At 47.0% G+C, this 27,299-nt stretch overlaps 2 protein-coding genes across 2 annotated transcripts in view; one reads left to right on the forward strand and one right to left on the reverse strand.

Annotated features, from left to right (window-relative positions):
- LOC142573342 (uncharacterized) overlaps positions 1-12,816 on the reverse strand; it is a 63,154-nt gene extending 50,338 nt beyond the window's left edge. Inside the window, exons 1-7 of the mRNA XM_075682999.1 lie at positions 12,620-12,816; positions 11,517-11,766; positions 10,766-10,968; positions 10,411-10,597; positions 7,785-7,916; positions 5,231-5,357; positions 2,072-2,237 (exon numbers count right to left, since the gene is read on the reverse strand). Coding sequence (XP_075539114.1) covers positions 2,072-2,237; positions 5,231-5,357; positions 7,785-7,916; positions 10,411-10,597; positions 10,766-10,968; positions 11,517-11,697 — 996 coding nt within the window. The 5' untranslated portion in view covers positions 11,698-11,766; positions 12,620-12,816. The remainder of the gene's footprint in view (positions 1-2,071; positions 2,238-5,230; positions 5,358-7,784; positions 7,917-10,410; positions 10,598-10,765; positions 10,969-11,516; positions 11,767-12,619) is intronic.
- The window catches only part of LOC142572653 (uncharacterized), a 338,433-nt gene that overhangs the window by 250,339 nt on the left and 60,795 nt on the right, over positions 1-27,299 (forward strand). The window lies entirely within an intron of this gene.

Here is a 27,299-nt window from a genome sequence, read left to right on the forward strand (position 1 = left end):
GGGCTGGGATGCGTTTGGCAGGCATTCTCAGATCAGGAACAGCAGGTTGCCATTATCCCTCAAGAGAAAAGTTTATAACCAGCTGTGTCTTACCAGTACTCACGTACGGGGCAGAAACCTGGAGGCTAACGAAAAGGGTTCTACTTAAATTGAGGACGACGCAACGAGCTATGGAAAGAAGAATGATAGGTGTAACGTTAAAGGATAAGAAAAGAGCAGATTGGGTGAGGGAACAAACGCAACTTAATGACATCTGAGTTGAAATCAAGAAAAAGAAATGGCCATGGGCAGGACACGTAATGAGGAGGGAAGATAACCGATGATCATTAAGAGTTAATGATCATTAAGATCATTAATGGATTCCAAGGGAAGGGAAGCGTAGCAGAGGGCGGCAGAAAGTTAGGTGGGCGGATGAGATTAAGAAGTTTGCAGGGACAACATGGCCACAATTAGTGCATGACCGGGGTAGTTGGAGAAGTATGGGAGCGGCCTTTGCCCTGCAGTGGGCTTAACCAGGCTGATGATAATGATGATCAATACTGACCCCCAGCTTTCCTGATGTGTGGCCCGGTCCATGGTGTTGTGACTTTTTAAGGGGGTCAATCAGCTCTTGACGCATATTCGAGAAATCAGCACCCGTTCCCAAAAAGGCTGTCACGGGATGTCTGTTAATAAAAAGGTTTAGGTCGGCCCAAACACATTCGTCGGCATCACTCGTGGTCATGTCGTCTTTTTGCGGTGACTGCGGGGGGGGGGGGACTTTTCAGCGCCCCGACAGTTGGCAACATTCCCCCAGGATGTCGCGGCCGTTAGTTTCCCCGGCAAGGACTGTGGAAACTATGCATTGCATTCAAGATGCAGAGCACAGGGCATTATTTTTTTTTTGTATTGCGATAGCGATTATATGGACACTCAAGGCGCATTTCTGCCGTCGGCGTCGCCGTGAGGTTCTGTACAAAGTCCAAGGCCGATAATAGCCGCCGCGCGCCGTTTGCTGCATGTGCGAGTGAAAGCGTGTGAGGGTGAGCCGGCGAATGGCGGCTCAATGCCTCGTGCGCGAGCGAGGAAGGCGGGCCGGAAGCGCGCCTTCTCCTGTCGCGTGCGAGGCGCAGACTTGAGGCAAGGGAGGCTGAGCGTTCTCCTCCGGCCGGCGGCTGCTGCTTGCGACGCGGCCGTGCGGGCGCCGTACTTGAAAGCGATCTGCGACACGGCCAAAGTGCAAGCCGGCGCGGGCCTGATCTTCAAAGCGATCTGCTATGTTTGCAGGGTGCGCGTACTACCGGTAGTAGCTTCGCATGTGCTATGCTTTTGACATTTCGTTCGCATTGAAGCGAGAAATACACCAAGGTCGATTCGCCTCGCTGCTGCTTCCTCAATTACTCACTCCAGTGTTTTGAGAGCGAAATTCCGCTGTCTTTAGCGCAATGTATTTATGTTTGCCTGTGCGTGCAGGCCACCACGCTTGTTACCTTTCTTAGTAAGCGAATATTTAAAAGTTTATACGGCCGATAAAGCTACTATCCTTACTTCTGCGAATTTGCTATCGGTATAGGTGCTTCCCCTTTCGGGCGAAACTGTAACTTTTCTTTATGTCAACATGAAGGGAGGAAACCAATGCTGTATGAGTCCGTTCATGTAAAAGAAAATGCAGTGGTACACTTATTTTACCATATCGTTCTTTTTCGTTCCGCGCAATTAAACCGCCTTCGGGCAGCACAATACGTGGGTACACTTCTTTGTAAACTATTCTGGTAAAGCAAAAACTTTAGTGGCTGATCGGCTTTATAAGCTCGGCGACTCATAAACGTCTTTCAAATCGCCAAAAAAGACCAGCGATGTTGGGCTCTTAAATACGAAGCGCAGAAAAGTCTATCAGTGCTACATAGCAGTTATACATAGCATAGCATAGCAGGTGGCAGGTGGCATAGTGGCATAGTGGCTACATAGCAGGTGGCAGTTTGACAGGCAGCGACAAGGTATGCGCACAATAGCTTAAAAATTTTTTTCTTCATTTGAGCTTCGCTTGGCCGGAAGTTTTCGCGTGCAGTTGGAAAGAGTGCTGCGTTATTACCTGTAACCTTTCTAGCTGCTCCTTGGGACCCACCCCGGAGAGCAACAGGAGCTGGGCGGATCCCACGGTTCCCGCTGACAGTATCACCTCTCGCCGAGCCAAAACATTCTGAGGCTTGCCGTACCTAACGAAGGCCACGCCCACGGCTTGCCTTCCTTCAAAGTTCACCGGCGTTTAAGCATGACAATCAAGCAGGGCGCGAGTACTCGAAATTTCTAACACGATAATCAATGTGTGGTAGCTGTTCTATTCCGATTCCACTGAAGCGCTGGAACGTGTAACGCGTTTGTGGTTTAATTTCCTTCCGTGAGAAAGTGAAGTTTCGCGTAATAAGTAACGCAATTCTGATTTGTTCCCCGTTCAGCACCTTTCCTTCTTTATGAATGCACGAGGGACCCACCTTCGGGCGACAATTGCAGGTATAAGGAACATCTCCATCGCACGTCTGTCCGCGACGACGACCAATGCCTTCATATCTGGAGCACGTTGGATCGCCTGGACTACGATCATTCTCGGGGACAGGTGGCCTTGTATTGTGGCCACTTGCGTTGCAAGCTAAGAAAGTGACGCGTGTGTTGCTGCTGTTCCTGAAGTCGACCAATCTCAGTGACTGACTGCAATGTCTAGGTGCACCTGCAGCTGGACGCGCCTTCAATGCCCTCTCTCGCTTATTTACTTACATCCCTAACTCCCTCCCTCTGCGTAGCGTAGCAAACCCGATATGCGGTGTTGCGAACTGTTCACCTAGAACTGTGCTGGTAGCGTAGGCCTTGCGATCTGGAGCTTGACCAGCATGGAGAGGTCCAGGCGGAGACGCGAAACGATCCACGTAACGAGTAATAACGTAGAATTACATCGCTATGGAGCGGTCTGCTCTACAAGCTTCCTGACGGTGACACCGACATACACTCTAGCTAGTGGTCAAGACTGAAGGCTGAAGTCTGCTGGCGCGGGGCGTCTTCTTTAGCATTTGTAACGCCCTCGCTTAAGAGAGAGAGAGAGAGCGAATGCTCTCTCCCCCATGTGCCTTGATGCTTGCGGCTGCAGCTCGGTACACGGAAGCCAGTGCAACGGATTTCCTAACCGCCAATGGTCCAGCATAGGGAAAGACACTGACGCGCACCCACGCACTCAGAGACATTATTGGCATCTGCCTCGCCGAGGAGAAGAAAGAGGGAACGCCCACACGAAGGTTAAGCGCCCCGCTCGCTGCAGGGAGACAGCACTGTGGAGCCTGCGCAGACATCAGGGCGTCGTTCGAGCCTTGGGTTCCCATAGGCGTTCTTTATAGGTGGCGGGCGGCTGGGCGTATTTGAAACGTCCGGCGCGACACAAGTTGTTCACCACACAGGCCAGTAGTAATAGCGTCTTGCTGAGCCCCTCGCATTTCCTTCCTTATCTCCCTATCTCTGTCGAAGAGAAGAATGAAAATAAAGAAGCGGTATTCGCTTTCAAATGAATATCCGAAACGAACCTTGTTCGAATAATTGTGTTCGATTCGATTCGAACATTACGGTATTGGGAGCGAGCTCCACCCCTGGAAAAGCTGGCGCCACCGTCGGCGTGACGTGGCATTAGGGATCACGGGGACACAGCGGCCGCGTCGATTGCTTCGGAAGCGCAGAAGCGAGCTGATAACAAAATTTTAAAGTCCTAGCTGCGCTGCGGTTCTGATTAATTGGTGAGGCTTTACCGCCTTGGATATCTGCTTGACAACATTTGAAAGTACTGTAATAGGTAGCAGCTGCCCTTGGAGGCGTACTGCATGGTAGGCTACTGCTCGGTGCCGCAGTGTCGGACGTACGCAACGGACCCCGGTGTCAGCCTTATTCACACGTAGCCGCAGGACAAGGAGCTGCATGAAGCTTGTTCTCGCGAAACTTAGAACCTAACAGCTATCGGTTACAACTCGGGTATGCAGCAAGCACAGACGCGAGGGATATTTCTGCTACGGCGCCGGGACTGCGATGTTTGGTGAGTAGCAGAAAACGTGCACTGAGACGTTCTCCCGCGCTCGCTGCCCGGCTAATGTCACGACGGTTTGGTCTATGAACCTGTTGATGCTAGACATTGTCAAGTTTACTGGAATGGAAAGGGAGTGGTAAGAAGCACATTAAACAAAGGCATGGCCTATCGTCATGTTTGTGTTATGAATTAACGCACTGGATTACGAAAAAGAAGCAGAGGGAAATCGCCCGCTGAGTGCATATAGTGCGACGCAACTTTAGAAATAACCTTGAAACGTCCAAGAACTTAGCAGAAAAAAAAAAGTGTTGAATCTTCGCGACGGCATATCACAGTCGCCGCGCAGGCGTCGAAGTCCCTTGTTAAAACGAAATTGTTTTTGAACAGCTCTGATAACGTCCATACAACATTGGTTGCTTGTGGACTGTCAAATGCTCATATTCTGTGGCCTAAAGCTCACAGCTCCGTGCGAAAACGCTCCCAGTGAAAGCGAAACATTGTGCGTGGACATGCATGCAGACGCGCAGTCGGTCACCGCGAACCCGTGCGATCGCTGCATGCATTGAGGCTTCGTTCCGTTATGCGCCATTTGGTTATACAGACCGCCCACTATAAGAACATATTTCTCATAGTTCGCGCTTAGTGACTGCCGATCTTTCACGCAAGCAGGTTCGATAAACTCCATCGCGGCGACCGCGCGCAGTGGCTTTCACTGTACGTATTCATTAAAGAGATGGCGTCTGCAAACTATTCTGTGCTTTCAGCTTGCCCAAGATTATTTCGACAGTAATAACGTTCCCTCGTTTTGAGAGTGTTTACAGAAATGTACAGGAGGGCTACCGCACGGTGTTTTTATTAAGCGCCGTAAGCCAAACCTATGAGGAGCATGCCGCGTGATCCCTCATACTACGCAAGGGAGGCGCTTCCGGCAGATGGCGACTCTGTAAGTGCTCGCCCCCAATACGTACCCTGCAAGACGAGCTCGAAGCACACAAAACCCCAGAAAAAATTCACATGTGCCTGGCATTCTCCACATCAAATAATCTCATATGACCATATGGAATCGCATGCGATCTTATATAGGATCCGACATATTCGTAAGTATGGAGTTGCCTGCATGAAATATGGTCGCATGAGATGATTTAATATTGATTGAATGAACTCCTCGTCGTCGTGACATTGCTGTTCGTGCGTACCTTTGTGACTTGGCTGAACAATGCCACGTGTAGGTTTTTCCTTGCCCCGACGACGGGCTGGATGAATGCCTTGCTCGAACTAAAGCGCTCGCCGTTTGCCACGTTGGCTTGCGCACGAGAGCATCCTGGGTGCAAAGTGACAAGGCGAATATAATTTATTCATGTATTGCCGTACTTTTTTTTCTTTACTATTGCCATGATGTATGCGTTTGAGAACATATTTGTTTTCTCAGTGATAAAATTATACATACAAACATAGCATTTCAGGCGGGGATTTAGCCTGTTCGTTTCTGCAACAGAAAAATACTGGACTTCTTATGCGGTTTTTCTAGTGCAAACATTGTATTATAGTAGGCACAGAACTACTTAGCTTGTTCTAAATTTGTTGCATAGTACAGTTAGATTCATAAAACACGATTTAAAGCTTATAGAACCTTTGCCAGAGGCGTACCAGAACTGAACTCTTAAAAAAAATGATTATTCAGCACAAACTAGTCACACGATAGGTCTCGGCAGAGTAGTCTCCTCGGCAACCTACTCACACGTGCCATTGTTTGTGGATGCCGTAGAAAAAAGCAAAGAAAGATAAATACGGGATGCTCTGCAGTACGTCAGTCACAGCAGTTTGGACTGCTGCCATATCTTTATGACGCTTCCCTTTCCACGCGGGGAATAAAAAAGAAGAGAACGAAAAATACGCGGTGACAGGTTGGCTCAATACAAGGTGCTTCGTAGATCAGGAACGTGGTATTTGGTCAGCTATTCCTGAACTGACACAGCAGTATGGGAGCTCACGATGTGTCACAGGAACCACTGCCCTCATGAAGGCAAGTCAGGTAGGTTCTAGCATGTCAGTGTAGAAGTTTTGACTCATAGTTTGTCCTTTCTGCTGGTATTTATGGTGCACCGTGCCTTTAGCGTTAAAAGAGAATGTTAGCAACATTGTGTTTGTTTTGGGTGATTGTGGCTTCACTCTTCTATGTGCAAGTGAAACGTTACCTCGCCACATGGCGCTTTGTCGCTTCATTTTTGGGCCACACTCTTATCTTTGACGGTCATATCCGGTGTATTGGGGCTTAACGGAAATGTAAAATTATTTCTGGCCTTTCCCAGAAGTTCTGCAGCAATTATACGTGCGCACTTTTTATCTTCGTTTATCATGTGTAATGGACGATTGTTGCATTCAGTTTCAGTTTTCCTAACTCGTTGCACAAGATCTGCTTACACACACCTCTGTTCAATTTCACATCCTCTGGTATCAAAAGAGTTAAGATATCGTTATTTCAGGTCTTCCCCGATGCAATAACTGCCTAATACTGGATCCACATTTGCAGTAGTACGTGACGGTGACGGGCGGCCAACTCTGGCATAGTGTGGCACCGAATCTCTGCCCTCCCGAAATCTTTGGCGTTGTACGTAGACACAGCTTGTTGATAATTCGTCACCGTATGCTTGCTGAATTATCTTCAATGCGTCACTAGCGGAATGACCTAGCCCGAAGCAGAAAGCTTGTTAATTTTTCTCTCGGAACCTGTGTCCAGCACGCTATTTGTTTAACGTAGGACCAAATGCGCCAAGAAGGCGAGTAGTTAATTGCTAAGCACAAAAGAAAAAAAAATAATTTTGGGGTTTTACTAATCAAAACTACAATGATAGATGAGGCACCCCGTGATGAGGAGCTCGGGAATAATTTTCACCAGCCGTGGTTCTTCATTGCGCACCTGAATATGAGCGCACAAGTGTTCTTTTGCATTTCGCTGCCATCGGAATGTGACCTCCGCGGCCGGCATTGAACTCTCGAGCTCGAGTTCAGCAGCACAACGCTACAACCACTGTAGCGTCGGGTCTGATGAACACAGTTGTGCCGCCTAATGAGCTTACGTGGAAAGCTTTCCAAGGCTAGGTCTGCTTTGAGCACTTGCAAAACCAATCGATCGCGCCTATCCCTTGACACTGCATTCCGTGGAAAGGAAGCAATTCAGTCCTAGAATATTCCTGACATAGGTTTGAGAATGTAAGCACGGTAATTCCTTAATTGAGGTCCTCCTCTGCGCTTAATGTCTAACGGTATGCATATCTTTAGCGTAAACTTCAGAGAAAGCGTATCAGCTATAGGGCGTCACTGAAGTTTGTGAACATTAAAGAGTGCTGATTCAAGCTTGCGCTTAGAGAATAAATTCCGAATTGGCAAGAGAACTTGCGATGGCCAACCGTTACAACATAACTCCCCCTCCCCTAAGAGAAGTAGTAAATAAATAAATAAATAAATAAATAAATAAATAAATAAATAAATAAATAAATAGTGCTCAAATTGATGCACAAGACCGTAGACGCGATATCGAAAAGCGTTCATGTTTATTCGGCATATTATAGTGGAATTATCATGACGTAAACTGATGGCAGAAATGCCGTTTCGGTATAACATTGCCGTGTTGCCGTGGCGGCTGAAAAAAAAAAAACGACACAAAGGAAAACTGTTGAATGAACATCAGCTAACGCGGCAGGATCGGCAGCGCACGCGTTGGGGCCTAACAATGCGACTGCCCGATCACCTGACTGCGTTGGCCCATTGTAGTCCACGTAGGAATAGCCCAACTCGTTGCAAGCCTCGAGGAGGAGATGGCTGAGTAGGGTGCTGGTATTCGCGGAGTCCACTGGTACCTCGCCACCGCTTCCGTGGTACTCTGCCGGGTCAAAAGAAAAAAGAAAGAAAGAAACAAAGGTGTGACATTCGGCAGACGGAGCGCAAATCCTCTCACGAAGTACTTCCGAGCTTCAAATAGTATCTACTAAGTGTCGGAGGTAACCTGAACGAACCTTTAAAGATAGGGTACATCATAGGTAAAGGTGACCGGCAGCACGTTGCTCATAGTCGCCTCTAGCTCTTACTTCTTGAAGTGATACGTTCAATTATGAAAAATATTCGTTCTGGGTCATAAGCTTAGTATGAAAAAAGGAAGTCGTAGAGCGGTGTTCGGAAATAGCCTACGCCGTTGTTCTCGTGGTACCTTTCATCTTGTTCCTTCTTCCGGGCTCTGACGAAAGCCCGTCAACTATGCCACAATTTGCCGCCACGAGGCGCTGGCGCGCGTGCATTGTAGCGCTCTGAATCGTGTTTAAAAACAACGAAGCATGCATGACGCATCGTTTCGGCGCTGGTCTATCGCTTATTACAGCTTTCCTTGGAAACCTTCGCGGAGTTACCTGACCTTGACTGCTGGCTGGGTGGGTGCTTCTGCTCTCTTGCCAAGTAGTTCGCAACCAGGACACCGCCATTTTTACTTCCCTTACAATTCTCGAGGCTGCTAGTGTTGTTTTCCGCGAAATTACTCAGTGATAAAATAAATGGTACCTAAAGATCCACATTGCAACTAACAGCGAAAAATAAAAGGAACAAGTATACTTAATTAAGAGCACAAATTCATTTATCAAAGCAAATTTGTCTGATTTAACCTTTTGTACGCCTATTTTCCTAACCGCTATGCCACAATTGCACCTGTGTACTTTTATCGTGCCAACGTCGCATACCTCTTTGACATGATCGCCGCGTGTTGATGATGATTTGCATACTATGACACATACACACAATGTGAGATTGGCCAAGAAACGGGTGGTAAATAGGCAAAATAAACAAGAAAGCAGTTGAGAAATACATGCCAATGTACGAGTTGTCGCATTGTCGTAGCAAGGGTACGTGGGAGCGCATGTGCGCGCGCCACTCCCCTTTACGCCCAAAACGCAGGAACGACATGGACAAATTTATAGCATTTCGTTAACCGCTTCACACAGAGTACAAAATGTGTTCAAAAACGATAATAATAAAGGACAAGGATTGCGAGAGACGACGTACGCAGCGCAGACGAAGTCAGCGCTGTGTATGTCGGATCTCGCAGTCCTTGTCCTTCGCGCTGTACGTTATTTTTGATCATGAATTACCAACTAGCCCAAGCAACCACCCTAGTACAAAATGTGCTGTGTATCTATCTGCATAATTTGTTGTTGTTCTTATTTTGGGCTGTCGTGGATTTCACTCTTCACGTCGGTGCTGGCGTGGCGTCTAGGTTATGCTGCGTTTCATTGCCGATTGCCCCCCCCCCCCTTTTTTTTTGAGACCGGCATTTGAGCTTCGTGCTTTAACGCGATAGCATTAAAGGCGCCCGTGTTGCAGAAATGCCGGTGTCGGTGGAGTTGTCCATGAGTGAAAATGGCCGCGTATATTTAGGCACATGTATATGCCAAGCTTAGCTGTATGACAAGCGGTATATGCCGGTTGTACTGCCACACCGTTCTATCAATAAAATTGCTCATATCGTGTCTTATGTTCTTGACAAAGTTATTCCTCAGAGTTTTGAGAATGACAGCCCACAAACAAATGTCATGAAACAAAACACCGACAGCGAATGTCTTTTATATCTTCTAAGACTTAAATATTGAAAGTGCGAAATAGCAAGAGAAACCTGAAAATGATGTAATTCTATTGGCGTGGCTCTGCACTGCATCCCGGATCGACCCAAGCAAAAGGACGCGTTTCTACCAGAAAGTTCGCTTTCGTGCATAACATTCACCGCCAGCGTTTCCGGGTAAACGTTACGGTTATATTGGCTGCAGTTGCCGGAAAGCGTGAAGAGCAGTCAGGGATCTTCGAATGCTTTCGCGCTCCACTCTTAAAGGCGAAGCTTAAGCGTACTCTAAGTTTCTCAGTGTTTTTTGTTCTCAGCGCTTCTCTTTTTGTGAAGAAGCGTGAAGAGCGTTGCTACCCAGGTCTACAAGTGCGTCCTAGCGTCATTAAAAAAATGCTTGGGCTTTCTTCAGAACCGGCAAGAATGGCATAAAATGTATTACGAGAACACTATTATTTACGGTTATAGGGCATGCGGGTCTACGATTTCTTCGAGCTGGACTTGTACCTAAATAAAGTATTAAGAGCTTCTTCATGGCAATTGCGCACCTATGCGAACTCGAAAAATCGTTTGTACAGCTCAAGAGGAATGCGACCAGCATGCAGTTTCTCACATTCGTCTACAGTGTACCACTTAAAGAAAGTACGGGCTTCAAATTAGGCGAAACATCTCACTGTACGTAGATTTCACTTGATACTACGCCAAGTGATCGGCGTGTTGTCGCTGGAAGAGCCATTAAGAGTCACTGCTAGCTTCCAGCCTTTATAGGTGTACTCACGGTCCAGCGGTCCGGCACGGTAGTCCTCGATCTCCTTGTAATGTGGGAGCACGTCTTCGTATCCCCAGCCAGTGGCTCCGTATTCTCGCACCCAACGTTCGTAGTCCTTCGGATTACCCCGCATGTAGAGCATGAAATTGAGCACGCTGCTGCCGCCGAGCACCTTGCCGCGTGAGAGTGACAGCCGCTGCACGTGGGCGGGACCCGAAACAACAAGAAAAACCGCGAAGGAGGTATTTAAGCATTCAAGCCAGCGGGATGTGTGAGGCGAGACGTTTTCAAAACTTTCGGAACGCGCTGTTGAAACCATTCGATTCGTAAATGCGCCCGCACCCACAAGTCGAGAAGTTCCCACCTGTTCGCGGAAGGATAGAGCGGCGTTACTCTGCGGAACGCTGTGGTAATCCCAGTCGTCGTGTCCTCTCAGGTTGAAGGGAGCAGTTCCTGGTATCTGCCGAGATGCCGTCTCCAGTCCTCCGGCTTCGAGAAGCAGCACCGTGACGTTGGGGTTCGTTGACAGCCGGTTGGCGATCACGCATCCAGCGGATCCACCGCCCACTGTGTAGTAAAAATGGCGCGCAATTTGGAATAGATCAAACCTTATTGTGATTAACTTCATTATTCCACTCTGAGATGCCGTGAATGGATTACCATGTCTCTCATCCGGTAATGCATGGTTTAGGGAAGGCCTGCTTCGTGAGAATATGAGAGCTGTTCGAGTGAGCGATGGCGCACGCCTTCCCATGCTGAGCTACGCCGTGCGTTTCTCGCCTTGAAAACAGGGCCGAACCAATTTACAGTGCCTAAAGAAAGTAGACCTGCACTTCGACAGGCGCACCTCATAATACTAGCCAGCACCTCTGTGACAAGCACCAGTCTCAAGCCCGAAATTCGAGCCCGCCTTTCTTATGTCTATTTAACTTGGGCTCACGCCAGCATCTGCGGCGTGGTTTCCATTGCTAGTTTCATCATATCGACTTCGGACAGAACATGCTACGCCTGCTAACGCGTCCGGCGTGGGACAGCCGTTGAAAAAGGCTGTTTGACATGCACGCACATGCATTGTGTCGTGGGAAGGTAGAACAAGCGGCTGGAGTGTACTTCACCGATGACGTAGTCGTATTGCTTCCGCAGCTCTCCCAGCTCGTAGTCCCGAAGCACGGGCAGGTCGGTAAAAGGCAGGTGGATCAGCAGGTTTACCACTGCTAAGAGCAATCCCAGCTCACTCTGCGGCGCCGCACCGCGACCCCACAGGGCACATGACATCGAGTCCAGGTCGCCGACCATGATAGTGTTGAGCCTAGGCGTGCACTCCGCTTCAGGGAAATAACGGCCTTCTGTTTTTCCGCTGCTAACCTGTAGTTGAAATAGGAGAAGGAGATCAGAAAAAAAGAACGAAAAATAAAAGCGAGAGCAGTGGATGAGGTTATACGGGTACATATTGTGTGACTAATGTTAAATCTAGTTTCCCGGCAGCGCAGGTGGCCACAGCAGCTTTTTCTACGAGAAGCGACGCGGTCCTCTAGGTACACAGACGGGATGCATTAGGCGCAGGAAAGCTAAACAACTGTACGGGATATGTGTGTGCGCGGTGGAATCTATGCGTGCCGCGCGAACTGCCTACTTTCGTCTCGCCTTCGTTGCCACTTTCTTTCGTCCAAACAGATGAATAAGCCTTTCAGTTTACTGATGCCGCCATCATGCCGTGGCACCATGAACAGCCATTGACTGATTTTTGTGGAAAAGTAGCTATAGTAGATGCTTCGGCGAGTTAGTACAGCATACTCGGAATCTAAAACAGCAGTAAAGACGGTGCATCACTGAAAGAAGGACACACACGAGGCGCTAACTCACAGTGTGGTTTATTCGTCACAAACGCGCGACATGTGTTTGCGCAGTCAATAACGAAGGAAGAAAAAAAAAACGATGAACAAGAATGATAAAAGGAACAGCTTGTGGAAAGCTCCATCACCTACCAGAGTATTTGTAAACTACGTGTCGGGACAAGCCTCCCTGGAACAGATTTTACGTTTCGTCAAACAAAGGCTGAGGTTACGATCGCTGCCTCGTAGTTTACACGGGTGCGCCAAACAGGATAGATATCAGCCCTTCTCCGGCACCAAATTTCAGTAAAGGCACGCAGACAACGTCGTGACATTGGGGAACTGCAATCAATGAATCAGAACAAAAAAGAAGTAGTAAAACGCACCAGTTTTCTTTCACGTTGTGTCGGCGAGATATTCTGTTGAGACTGCAGGGACCGTCGCACGATGTCAGGTGGTGTCTGCCGAGCTATGACTCCGACTGCAATAATGCGGAACCTGCACTTTATGGGCACCAGAGAAAGCGCGCCCCAGCTGAGCTCGCATACAGCCGCTCGCCAGACCAATCAGAGACCGAAAGAGAAAACACATCAACGCGCCTTCGATTGCAAACAAAGTGCGCATGCGCCGATGTACCAGTGCACATGCCGCAGCGGTTGGCGCCACGCCAACATAGGAAGCTGCAGGAACCCAGGTTTGCCAGATTGGGCTAATAGTAGCCAAATTTGGCGACTTTTTATGCGGATTGGCGTCGAAAAATTCCGAGTTGGCTACATGGCTGTATTTGGGCTATCTTTGTCCTAAGAAGTTCCGAGTCCCGAGGACACGTCAACGCTGACAAAATTCGCGAACACAGATTTATGAAAACCCAAAGCTCATTGCTACTGCAAAGATATGTGGGTAATCTCGAAAGCTGTGTATTTAGGCAATGTCGGCGCTTGGAGGATGGTGGTAGGTCATTCCTGCGCTAATTAAGCTCTATTCTTCTTGTTTTGGTTTCGGCATCATCTGCGGCCGGTTCACGCCTGGTTCAGTGAAAGAAACGGTGGGGCTGACAGCTGTCGAGTACGTGTTTCATGGCGGCTGTTATACAGCAACTTACACAACCCCTGAAGTACTCGCACGCATGTCGTGGCGAGTCGTTCCCGCCCGTGGTCCGTCAATGTTTAGGAAGCGTTCCTCGATGCCTATTGCTTGATCTTCCCGCAAATCCCCGCGGTATTTATTTAACCAGTGACTTTAGCGAAAAATCCGCAAGTCGCTTCAAGCGAGAAGCGCGACGGTTCGAGTCTTTATGCACGTGCTCAGCGAAGCGCAGTATTCTCGGCTGTAGATCAGAACGAAATATTCTGCTCTAGTATCACCAAGCCTCAGAAATGCAAAAAAATACAGTGCCGAAAATCCAGCGTTGCCCCTACTGTTTGAGCTTGCGTCGTCCCTACTCGCGCTGCCTCTTTCGAACACAGCCGTCGAACACGTGTTCAGCCAGGTTTTATTGACAAAGAATGATTTGACAAACTGCGTGTCAAATGAGACCACTGCGAGCTCCCCTTCACTTAAGATTAGTCTGGCAGGAAATGGGGACTGCTGCAAAGATTTGCAGCCAGATGAACAGTTTCGGTCGGGTTTCAACTCTGCAGTTCTATATGGCCCAAGTGGCAATGGACGTTGATTCAAATGGGGCTAGATTGTATATTTAATCCATTTGCGCAAATCCCCAGTGTGAGAAGTATCAGTTGGGACTCTACGCAATGTTCATGTTTTTCGTTATTCGTTTTAGTCAAGCAGCTACGTATTACGTGATAGTTGTGATGATCTCGTGGTACTTCTTGAACGTTGAATATTATTACATTGATAAGCTCTATAAATACATGAAATACAATGTTCGTCCTCATTGAAGATGCAAAGGCAATTGCTCACCGAAGGTCAGTGAGTTATTGCCTTGGCAACCCAAAACCAGGATGATAACTCGTCGGTTTTCATACCGTACCCCTGCGTCAATTTTTTCCCGTTGGGCTTTGTTCGTGCGAGTAATTGCGATTATGGCTTACTTTTTCTATGCACGTACTTTATCATCACTTTAATTACTCTTTGTTCATATTACTAGCCATTACATTGTACTTTACTCACGCTTATTTTTAAGCTGCGATGAAAACTATTGCTTCGATATACATAACAGGTGCTTGCGGTACTGTTACGTACACATTTGATTATTTCTGCACATATCGCAGTGGTGGTAGGGCAAAGAGTTATTGCCAGTTTGTAAAGGTATATATATAGTATTCTACTTACTTCCAATTATGATGCATGGTGCTTAAGTCTGTTAGACAAAGGGCCTTACTTTCTACTTAACTTCATGACAGATGTGCGGGGGCGACCCCCATGAATTGAATAAGTGAAATTACATTTATTAATTTTTCAAGTCGCCTTGAAAGTAAGGTCTACGGCGCCCTCGCAAATTTGGCAACATATGCATTCGTGCCTGCATTCACATAAACTGAAGTACACGCTTTCATATTGCACGAATCTTACCAGCGAATCCCTCCTTAAATATTGCCCAGTTCAATTATTTTCGATACTAACACCACCTGGCCAGCTCCGTAATCTAGGTGGCAGTTAAAAATATGAACTTTAATTCACCTCTTCTGTTATGGGCCAGCAGGTCGTTCTGCTTGTTACTACTAAAAGGCAAATTGCAGTCACAACTGCCGCTTCTGCGCACGAGGAAAATGCGAGAAGGTTTCAAGTTTTCTCCAGTGTCCAGTGTGCCTCCAAGCGGCAGCATTTGCTCACTCAGCGTAGAGCTGCTTTCGAGTAAATTTTAAAAGAAAGAGAGAGAGAAAGGGAGAAAACCAACATGTTTATATTATTAATCAGGGTTAGAAAAAGCATCCCTATTTGAATGCCTTGAGCTCGCGGGTCGCCTCTTGGGCAGACGATCGTGAACAGTTGAAGCTGATGCTCGAGCTTAGAGATGGCAATATTTTGCTCGACTCTGAAGAAAAATGACTCGTGTGCAGTGAGGCGTGAACTAACGTTAGCGCAGAACGTGGCTCAGTAACTGCCAATAACGTGATTAGTAAATCGCAAAAGAAATCCTTCGGTTCATTGTAACAATGAGTAGTGTCGAAATACACGTCTGAGTGGCAGCTCTCACTAGTGTTCTTCACGCAGATCTTGAGACCAGTGTTCTGCTGGTTGCATGCAGCGGAAGTAATTTTGGAGCCGGTAATACGCAGTGAGATTTCGACACCATTTACACCATCATCAGACGCTTGGCTATGTTTTTGACCACTTTTCTTTCACAAAAAATTTGGGTCTGACTATTTTTGGGCTACATTTTGAGATCATTTGGCTATTTTTATTGGTGCCATCTGGCAACCCTGCAGAAACCACGTGGCCGGAGGTGCGCGAAGATCTCTGTCTTGCTCCCAGGTCGAAGGCGAGAGGACCTTGCAGTGCTCTGAGCAGCTGCACAGTGCCCTGAAAGAACCAGCCGAATGTGTTCCGAGTATCGCCTGATTTCAGCCAGCCAAATGTGACACGCGCAGTCAGGCAAGCTGTGCGACCAGTCGAATGTACACGGAGGAAGAAAAACTAGGAGAGAGCATTGTGTCACGCAGTAAGCCTTGACAACCGAACCCTCCGTGAAACAATTTCCTTCGCTTTGAGATTGATGCTGCTTTAGCGGCCGCAGACCTTTGAGTAATGACAAGTTGTTAGGGCGAAATTGTTTGATTGTGAAATGACCATTTGGAAGTTATACTGAAGGTTATGCTCATGGCTGCGGCATCGCCGGCGACCCTGGCACTGGCAGGAAAGAAGCTGCCAATAAGTTCGAGGCACTGAAGTCAACTTACGTGCGTTGAATGTGAAAGCAGTATGACTCTTCCGCGCGATACTTTTCACTTGGTCATGTACTCGGTCACCCTCAAGTTATTTCAGAGTGGGCCACCCATACTTTGAGGGTGGGCCATGTTAATTTTGGGAGTGGGCCAGGTTGGTTTGGAACGTTAGTCAATTCAATTCTTGAATAGGACACAGTCAATTCGAATAGGACACAGTCGACCTGGCCAATTTTGGGAATGGGCCAGGTCGGTTTTGAACGTGGGTGAACTCAATGCTGCTGAGGATATTGTGTTTTTAAAATATATTTATTTTAAATAAGAAACTTTAAAAAAATTTTATTTTTGAAAATAACACAACAGCGACTCGACATGAAGAGGATACCTCCCACACCTCTGCAAACAAAAGTGCTGATGACACTGTGGCTGCTTGGCAGCCGAGAATCGTTTCGTGGAGTTGGGATCAATAATGTCGTATCGTATGTTGGGATCAACCAAGTCGTATAGTGGATAGATTTGGGATCAATAATGGGCTGCTCTTCTAACTAATGGCATTATAGATGCATAGGCATGTGCCGCAAAAGACATCTTTCGTTGGCTTGCAAACCTGGAAGTTCGCTAGGAAATGGCACTTTCTTGGAGTTGCTGGTGCTGTGGACGGTTGCCACATTGCTGTCAAAGCCCCTGAAAAGGAGCAGGATGCATACTATAACATAAAAGAATTCCACTCAATCATCGTGAAGGGTTGCTGCGACAGCAATATGGCATTGACTCATATACACGCAAGCTGCCCAGGACGCATGCATGATGCCAGATTTTTTGCCAAATCTGGCCTCGATCAGGTAGCGGACAAGCTGCCACAGAATTTTCACATTCTAGGCGACTCTGTTATTCCCTCTCAGTGGGTCTCATGCGGCCATTTAGAAACAATGGGCACTTGACAACACACCAGGTTAAGTTCACCGAAGTGTTAGGAGCAACAGGATGAGTAATTGAGCGAGCATTTGCTCAGCTGAAGGGAAAATTTAGAAGACTGAAATATCTAGGCATGAAACAAACGTATTGTGAAGATGAGCAACTATATTGTGTCATCGTGTCTTGTTCACAACACAATCCTACAATGTAAAGACCCGTTTGGTGACGATGACGACACCATGGAGGTAGAGTGTGATGCAGATCCATCTCTTGATGATGAAGACACAGAGCCAGCAGACAGCCGCGCTGCAATGAAGAGAAATGCAATAAGACCTTTCCTGGCAAGAAATTAGTCGTGTATGGAAGGCTCGCAACAGGAAGTGCATTTCCAGTCCCGAAGAGGAAGTGGCAGGGAACAGACTGACTGTGTAAAGCACTTATCGTATGAACACTTTTGACCAGACGGACCTGTTAATGACAATAAAATGTCCAAGTAAATAGACTGCGTAGTCAGACTGACATTTATTGCGTCAACACTTTTGGCCAAGCAGACCTGTTAGTGACGGTAATATATTCAGGTAAACAGAATGATTAGAGGAAGCAAAAGGTAAGAAATTGTGAAGCATTGCAAAATAAAACACTGTTGCAAAATAATTATTGACTAGGAAGGAAAATGCCAGCAGCAGCTCTGCCTGCAGAAAACAAACAAAAAAAAAGATGGCAGAGATGTCTGCTGCTCCTCTCAAGTGCTGTCAGTAAGGCGTTTAAGCATCTGCAGCTTGAGTCGCTGCATCCTGAGCCGCTGCTTGTATCGTCTTCGTTCTTCATCCTGCCATGCGTGTATATTCTTAAGGATGTCCCGCAAGATGGCATATGGCGTTGCACGACGCATAGCGCTTGGTGGGCGTTCTCTGCGAGATAAGTCACATGCTTTTCCGTTTGTGCTGTTGATGATTTTGTTGTCAGTTGCTCACCGTTTCCAATTAGCATGCCGTCTGTAACAGTTGCACAGGCAACTGAGGCGGGAGGTAGCGCCAGCTTGCTGTACACCACAGATGTTTCTTATCAATGCTTATTGAAAGCAACTCATCCATTTCCCGGAAAAATGGCCAGCCTTCTCACTCTCTACCTTCTTTTTTTTGTGCTGGCGATGCTTGTCTTATGTTCGTTTCAGCGCTTTGAATTTTGTTTCTCAGCCAGGAGCGGTCCGCATGTGTCCATGCTTAAACAGTTCATCACTGATCTCCGTAAAAATTTATTTACTTTTCTTCTTTCTGTCACTAAAATCTTGCCGACGATTAGCATGCGATGATATCCGGAGCAGAATTTCTGCTGGTCTCCAACCTGAGCCTTCGTTGGGGAGACCTACATCACAAAGGCAGAACAGAACTGAACAGCTACAGCTTTAGTACTTGTAATAAGGGTTAGGTAGCAGAACACGAACAAAGAAAAAAAGGGGCTGCTCACTGCTGTAGTTATGATCACATATATCGCTTTCATCTATCCATGTTGGAAACTGATCCTCTGTAAGACGAACAAAATTGATTCGTGGCGTAAATCAGCAGTGCAAGCAAGGCACAGAGGTGAGCCCACGTGTCCAGAGTGCACGAACGGTGTCTTGCAGAGAAAAATAAGTGAAAGTTTAGACAGCATATACTCTATTTCAGATACGATTCTGGCGCTTGGGCACAGCCGCGTAGACGTACGAATCATGCGGGCACAAGCATCCTGCTAATAGCAATGCAGTGCCATTAAGGTTTCACTTCATATGCTTAAGAACAACCCACTCGACGCTCTAGACAAACGTGCTTGCCTCAATACGGCGGTAAACGCGGCAGGCGAGTAATATGCACTGTAAACTGGGCTCCCCTATGTAGCGACAAAAGTATTTTTCGACTCTTCTTTTTTTATCACAGAGCGCAAACGAAGCAATTAAGATTTGAAGAGCTTGCACTTATAATTTGTTTTCAAGAATAAGCTCCAAGCACATTTATGTGAACGAGTGAGCGCTCGCCTACGTGAACGGCCACTTTTCCCATTTATTGTACTTACAATGCTGTTCTGTACCTATTTTTTTCAAGTTCCCCGATAAATATTTCGCACCACACAATGTGCCATCAACTTAGCAGCAGCGCTATATGCCTGCTACGCGAAGCTGGCAATACACGCACACAAAGAAGTCTCGCGTTTTAACGCAAAGTACCTGTGATTAACGCATCCGCCTGATGTATGGAACCATACAGAACACGGCTCGACCACCAAACAACGAAATAAAGCGGATCTAACCAAACAGAATACTATTCGCTGACCAAAGAACGAAATAAGGCGTACGATACACACCTAAGCCGCGTTGTGCGCTTTCCGCACTGACAGCTGAAGCTGTTTCCAGCGTGTCTATTCCATCGCTGGGCCCCACAAGCAGTTAAGACTGCAGAGTCGCAGCAGTTGTGTTGAGCCCGAACCCTGCCAATGCACCTACGAATAAATCTAGGCTTTTGACGAGGTTGCAAAACCTAATTACGTACCGGTGTTTGTGATGAGCACGGACCGCGCATCACGCTTCCAAAAAGGGCGCCAAAGAAAACGTGGAGGTCGGAGAGACGTCATGTTGCCGCAAGCGAAACAAATGTGCGCGCCCACGCACCATCTCTGAAGATGGAGCGCCGTAGAGCGCGCTCTGCCAGCGTGCACCGGCAGCGAGTTATAATCGTTTTGCTTACTTGGAGCGCACTCTGACGACTGGAGCGCGCTCGAGTTCCTTAAGTGAACGTGCCCCTTATTTTCTCCGTGCCTGCCTTCTGATCCGCCAGAAATTGCTGAAGGCCTAATGACCATTGACGTAGTAGTTCTGCGGAAACCATGGTCTAAAAATGGTCTAATGACCATTTTATTGAGAAGCATTCTTTGGCTCATTCTCGGCACTTTGGACTAGGGAGGTTCCTGTCTAGCCGCGCTTTCAGAAAAAGAAAAAAAATGTGAAACCAATGGTAGAATCACACCTCTGCCGTCGAGCACAGAAGCCCGGTGGTCTAACCACTAGGTCACGATCGCACGCATACGCACTTCTCTCCTTGCGAAAGAATGCTGTTGGAATCCGCAGCGTAATCCAGACTGTGGTAAACCACAGTTCTTTGAAACGCTCGGCGTGTGCGCCACATGCCACTTTCTCGTTTTCTTTCCATATGACAGCTGGCGCTCTGAGGCCCCGTGTTAGACTGCACAACATCCGGGACCGGCCCACTTTCCTCCGTACTTTTCTTGTAGTAGTTTACGCTACGTAAAAGTGTGCGACGTTGTACCATCTTAATGATCGCTTAGGTTAATCATATTTCAACATTCATTCGCTAGACTACAACTGCCATCGTCGTTTTAACATATACCACATGACGTAGTCATATGTCCATATGGTTGTATAGCACGTAGCAGCTGGTGGCACCACAATCCGCGTTTTTCTCTCTTCCGCTCGTCCACATACCCACGTGTAACCTAACAGTCGTCATGTAAGCTCTGGTCGAACGGGCGGTGTAAAAATGCACTTGCTGTCGTATGATCGTCCTTGACGTGGTCGTCATCGTACTCAATTTACACATTGGTTCACCTGGTAACAATACCATAGATTAGCATAAATTCTTCTAGGGAGTGAGATCTGCATAATTTTATCTCCTTAATTTCTTCATGATCTATAGACTTACTCGGTTAGTGTATTGCCGTTTTTATAGACTCTTGACATTGCTTTGCATTTTCAGCATATTTGTCGTCGTTGTTTTTCATATCTAAGATTTCGGGATAGCCGGTGCTAGTTGTGCCAAGCTGCCCCTTCTTTTACATATCTGATAAAGAAAAAATGCATTCTTGCTCCTCTTTATTTCAACAAACCTCAATTTTATGCATTGAAGCAAACGACGATTACGGTACTCCCCAATGCGAAGTTTGAGCGCAGCTCTATACGTGCTTTCATTTCGCGGTATATTGACTGACGCGGGCAAATCTATCTCGTGCGGCACCTAGCAAACGGAGCGAAGTGTGGCGCGACTGCCTCACGAATACGGAGATCGCGAGAGGCACCGCGTTGGTGGCGCGTGGGCGCAATTCACAACAGCCGCCGCAGACAGACCTCCCAGACGACGCGCGCTACTCTGGCGCCATCTCGTAGCCATCGTCGCCGCGAAGCCCGTCTTGCGCGGCACTACTATAGTCCTACGCTTTTCTTGTCTCGCTTTCGCTATACCCTCGTCTTCCGGTTTCTGCCTCATGATTCCGTTGCATAATCCTCCTCCGTTTTCCTCCTCGCGCTGTCTTCGCTATCGCCCTCTTTCATCCGCCGCTGCGGTCCGCGCTCGGTCTTTTATCCTTCTCTATAGGCTCCATCCGGTGAACAAACGGCGCCACTGAATAGCAGCGATGCCGCGCTGCTCAGTGCTGCCTGTGGCGAGCGGCGCGACACTGGGAAGGTGGGAAGACTAAATTTAAACGTCGTGCACATGTCGCTGACAGCCGCACGTATATCCATGATTCGCTCTGATTTGGGCGCATGAAGGATCAAGCATGGTCCTCGGTGATGTCGCCAATACTTTTTGCAGGTTTAGGCATAATAAAGGAATATGAGAGTACTTTCATGCTGCTGCGTTAACCAGCGGAGACAAGCTGTGCACTAGTTGACATGTTCTGTCCGCAAAAAAAGTGGCCGGCCTGGCCGTTTGCGCGAACGCAGGGAAAACAACTGTACGAAGTCATGCTGCACGTGAGTAAAGCCTACTGCGACACTAACACTGAAGTCACTAGACTGGCACCCTGAAAACGTTGTGCTTCTAATACGTTGACCGATTTTTAATCGATGCCGCGCCGTTGGCGATGCATGCCCCATTTCGCTTCGGCGCGTTCTAAGCAGCCGCCTATCATTTGTTGCCCATGTCAAAGTGTTACTTTAGATCACCATACAGCTCTATCTGGACCGGGTACAGCTACATGGTCACTCTGGATCGCGATTTTGCTTGATATACGTCAAGTCTATTGTGATCTGTGCATCGAGTTTGAGCTTCACGATCGCGATCGTAGGCTGTCATCAGCACCGTAACGCCAAGCGAGCTAAACTAACTCGATTGGACTTGCTGGACCGTGGAGCAGTGACCATGCTTGGTCGTAATTGGGAAATTTGATCCGGTCGGACGCGATCTTGATTGAAAGTGATTGTGTGACACCGCGGTGCTCTAACGTTCTGTGTGCTTCGTCTTGCTGTGGCACGGCGCCAAACGAAAGCTTTTGCGGTTTTGAAGCAGCTGTAAGAGGCCTGTCATGGCTCACTGCTGAGCGCAGAACCTGGACCTAGTTGCCGACGTAATCGGCGTAACTACGAGTCGATTCGCGCGGCAATTAAATGAGACAAACGAGCCTTTATTTATAAGGTATTTTTATTCGTCAGATTATCCTCGTCAGCTGCCGCACTTTGTAAACGTCCGGAAAAAGCGTCGGGTAGTTGTCAGGATGGCTTTCGATTGCGCTTTTTTCTCCATTTACGAAATGCTTAGAGCATATCCTGGTTGATTCGCCTGGGACCCATTCGGAGCCATCTGCAGGTGAAAAATGAGATTTATTAACCACGAGATCTTACTTGATATTACGTGAATGTTCGTTTTTCATAATGTACAATAATCTAGGTTCATTATGCCATTTTTACAAGGTCTGATGTCACTTGAGAACTCGTTTGCTTGCATGCACACTTTGCTTTTGTCAGGCGATTTCGCAAACGTAAAGTCGCAAGAAAAATCGAACGACGTGAAACCGCCTCTCATGCCAGCAGCCGAAACGAGTATCGTCTGTAAATTAGCGCTTGCCAGCATAAAATAAAGTTCGTCGTCATAAGATATTGCTAATCACACACGCCAGTGTTATCCTGATCGTACCAGATGCTAAGGCTACACTAAGTAGTGTCGAATTAACACAGTCGTGACAAATGTCTTTTATATGTTAAGCAGCTGACCCGGCCATGACCATTGCCGTCGCACTAACTGCGAAACGCGCACACGTAGCATGATTTACAAAAAAAAAAACCTTTTCACAAATATGAGGACAGAAGCTGACTTACTTTACACCCTTCACAGCTGCGATCCATTTCTTTCGCCGTTCCAGTTAGTAAGGCCTGCCAGGAAATATGTGCCAATTTATCCCGGGTTGGCCTTCGTGGCTGTGTGTCTCTTACCCAGCGCAGTATCGCCGGTTCCACTTATTCTTTTTCGCACCTCCATAATTTCGACGCTTGCCCATGAAGCGCGCGTGCCATTGCACTATCGGAAAACGTATCGAAAAAAGAAAATGGGAGGTCTAATTGGAGGTCATCAGAGGTCATCAGGAGGTCTTCAATGGGAGGTCATCAGTGCTACCAGACGATTGGCGCAAGGCTGCAATAATTCCAATACATAAATCGGGCTCGAAATTAGATTTAAATAACTACCGTCCAGTGTCATTAACAAGCTCATGCTGCAAAATAATGGAACACGTAATATTTAAGGCCGTAATAACTCACCTAGAAACAAACGAACTCCTATATAAACACAACATGGTTTCAGAGCAAGCCTGTCAACCATAACCCAACTAGCAGAGTTAACTCATGACATAGCCAACGTACTTAATAATGATGGCCAATTAGATGCAGTTTTCTTAGACTTTTCTAAAGCGTTTGACGCAGTTCCGCACCAGGATTTAATCACAAAATTATCGGCTTTCGGTATTAGTAATAAAATAATATCCTGGATCAACAGTTTTCTAACCAATCGTAAACAGAGCGTTTCAATCGATAATAATCTTTCACAACCACTCGATGTCTACTCCGGAGTACCTCAAGGATCAGTTTTGGCACCACTTTTGTTCTTGATGTACGTAAACGACATCCAGTTTTGCGTTAAAAACTCAATTCAGATGCGCCTGTTTGCTGATGACTGTGTCGTGTACACAGTAGTACACAACCAAGAAGACCAGATAAAACTTCATAATTCACTTCAAACAATTCACTCTTGGTGCAACACTTGGGGCATGAAACTGAACACATCAAAAACACATTACATGTCTTTCACCAATAAGAAACTCCCGCTTAACTTTTCATATTCGATCGGAAGATGAACAATCAACAAAAGCAATCAGGTAAAATACCTAGGCATTAAACTCACGCCTAACCTTAATTGGGAGCCTCATATTTCGACCATGTGTCAAAAAGCCATAGGCAAACTGTCCTTTTTAAAAAGGAGACTGCGCGCTGCACCACCACACCTCAAACTAAATGCGTACAAAACACTAATAAGACCATGCCTAGAATACGCTGATCTAATCTGGAGCCCTCATCAAAAATGCCTTATAAATAAAATAGAACGCATACAAAAATTAGCAATTAGGTTTGTATATTCGGACTACAAAAGGCAGTCCAGTGTCTCGGGTCTGCTAGCAAGGGCTAACCTAAAACCCCTCTCGCAGAGAAGAGCAATTTCGCGACTAAAATTCATCTATCAATTATACCATGGTCATTTCCAAATAGCACGTTCTCATTACCTGCAAGATCCTCCAAAACGTTCAACCAGACTTAATCACTCCAAAACAATCTATCTTCCCCCAAGTCGTGTTAATGTTCACAAGCATTCCCTTTTTCCGTCGGCCATTTCCCAGTGGAACAAGTTAACTAACGATATTGTGTGTTGCAATAACATCGACTCTTTTATTAACTGCATTCAGTGTATTGACTTGTAATTATTATTTTTTTATTGCATCTATGTACCACTCCTGCACGGGCCGTGAAGGGCCTGCAGTATATTCAAATAAAAAAAAGCAATACGGCCCCAACTGTGGCCGATAGGAACTGCAATGCGCGTGAAGTTTTACGCTTCGAGCCGGCCGAGTTGCAGAGCCACCTTCCCAGTGCTGTCGTATCGCTGCGGCATATGACGCTAGAGTAGCCACAAACTCGACTGTACGGAGCCTATGGTCGTTGGCTCAATTTAGCCAACGCTCGCCGCAGGAAGGGGCGCCTCAGAGCTGCGCTCAAAATGTGCTATACTCTAAATACAGATGCAGCCTTTGGGGTGTATATTTGCCACACGACAATAATCGTCAGCTGTCTTGCCCGCATTCCCTTTCTTTAATCCTGCGATCCCAGTACTTCCAAGTCACGAACGGCATGCGCGTTATCATCATGACAAAGCATTCTCGACAAGAAAATAACAAGCGCAGTGTTTTCAGGAAAAGAAATGCGGGCAAGACAGATGAGGATTATTCTTGTATGGCAAATATACACCCCAAAGGGTGTAAACGTTTCTTACAGTGCATTTCGCCTGTCTATACTCTTAAAACGGTTGCACCCTTTGGGGTGTATATTTGCCCCACAACAATAATCCTCATCTGCCTTGCTTGCGTTTGTTTTCTTGAAAACTCGGCGCTCGCTACTTTCCTGTCCAGAATGCTGTGTCACACTAATAACGCACAAGCCGCTCGTGACTCGGTAGTACCGGGCTCGCAGCGTTAAAGAAAGGAAATGCGGGCAAGATAGATGACGATTATAGTTGTGGGACAAGATACGACCCAAAGGGTGTAATTTTGCTTAAGAGTGTGTGTGACAAGTGTTTTGGCTGCTGTCGACAAACGATGTGAACCCACTAGGACTGACCCGATAAATCCCTTGCCCTTAGCCTTTTTCTTGCTGCTGCTATTTGAATTTCTCATCCGGCCGCTAAACAAGTGGTGTCGCTAGATGCGGGAAACGAAGTTTTGCCCAAAAGCAAGGCTAACCCGACACATGTAATCCGCCTTCCAGCATTCGGATTCATATCGCCGCGTTGTGGCATCGCGTCGCAGCTGTATAATGCTCCTACTACATAATTTAGGATACAGGCTACTAACACTCGAACTTCGTAGCTTAATGTTGCGCTTGATATCACTACCTGATGAACATGGGGCCGCTTCCTCTGGGAAGTCGACATGATCAATTGCTTTTAGACTTCAGCATGTCTAACCTGAAGAAATTAGATAATTTATTACAGGAAAGGCACACAGGTCGGCCTAAGCTAATACGTCCTAGTGTGCTGCTCTACACAGGAGAAGAGGACGAAAAAAATGATGAAAGATTATGATCATTTATCTTATCAAAAATCTGGACTCCAGTCCGGTTTTCTGCAAATACGCTTTAACCTGGCGTAACTATATCTGCTCGACATTTGTAACCTTTTGTCTGTTATGTTCTCGTTCCTAAGCGAGAAGAATTGTACTTCACCGGACGCCTTGATACCTCTGTTGGTCAACTCATGCCTTCACACGGCATAGTGGATCAGCTGCTATGGCGTTATGCTGTGTAATGGAAGGTGCGGTTTGATACCAGGCTACAGCGGCCGCATACCGATGAGAATGGTCTGCGAAAGCGCTTCATGTACCGAGCTTTGCTGGCCCGCTCAAACAACACAGTAGCTCCAGAGTAATATTGAGCCAAACCACCTATTGCGGCTCTCTTGGTGGCCAGATGGCGGCTTGCGGACGGGAAGCACGGCATAGAGAGAGAGAGAGAGACAGGAGGAGGAGGAAGGAAAGGCAGGTAGGGTAAATAAAATTTAGGATGGCTGACTACTCGATACACGTGGGGAGGGAGAATGTAAGATAGAAATATTACAAGAATCGAGGTCGACTACGCGCACTGCAGAAGTCACACATCGTGTATACGGTCCAAGGAGGTTTTAAAAAATTGTTCGGATACAGACCCCGGAGATTCTTACCAGCAGAGTTGAAATCAGCGCCACATTAAATGGATACCGGTCACCGTACAAATGTTATTGTTTTGTTAGTTTGGTACAAAAGTTAAAAACCGTGATGGGGTGTCTCAGCTTTTGAATTAGTCTGTTAGTAGAAATTGTAGGCCAACTGGAAAATGATAGCTTGTTGTTTCGGGCTCAATTATTACCACTGGCTTAATGGTGATATCGGTATCTCCGACACAATTTACCGATACATTCAAGTTTTATCCTAAAACCAGTGGCACAAACACACACCAAGCAGCACCTTTACGGCAAACTTGACTGCGTTAAAGCCGCTGGAAGTGAGAAGAAAATGATACATGTGCTTCGTCATTTGCTTACGCTAATCGATTCCTGTGGTCAGGTGGCAGTGGCGAGCTTCAGCTTTAGGACATGAGCTCGCATGCTCTTCTGACGGAGCAGGCCTACACGGGAGAAGACAACTTTTCCCTAGATGAGGACTTTTCTGTGGAAGAGGACCCGGATGCTCTTCTGACGGAGCAGGCCTACGCGGAAGAGGACAAATTTTCCCTAGATGAGGACTTTTC

Source organism: Dermacentor variabilis, chromosome 2 (genome assembly GCF_050947875.1).
Source record: "Dermacentor variabilis isolate Ectoservices chromosome 2, ASM5094787v1, whole genome shotgun sequence".
NCBI classification, from domain to species: domain Eukaryota; kingdom Metazoa; phylum Arthropoda; class Arachnida; order Ixodida; family Ixodidae; genus Dermacentor; species Dermacentor variabilis.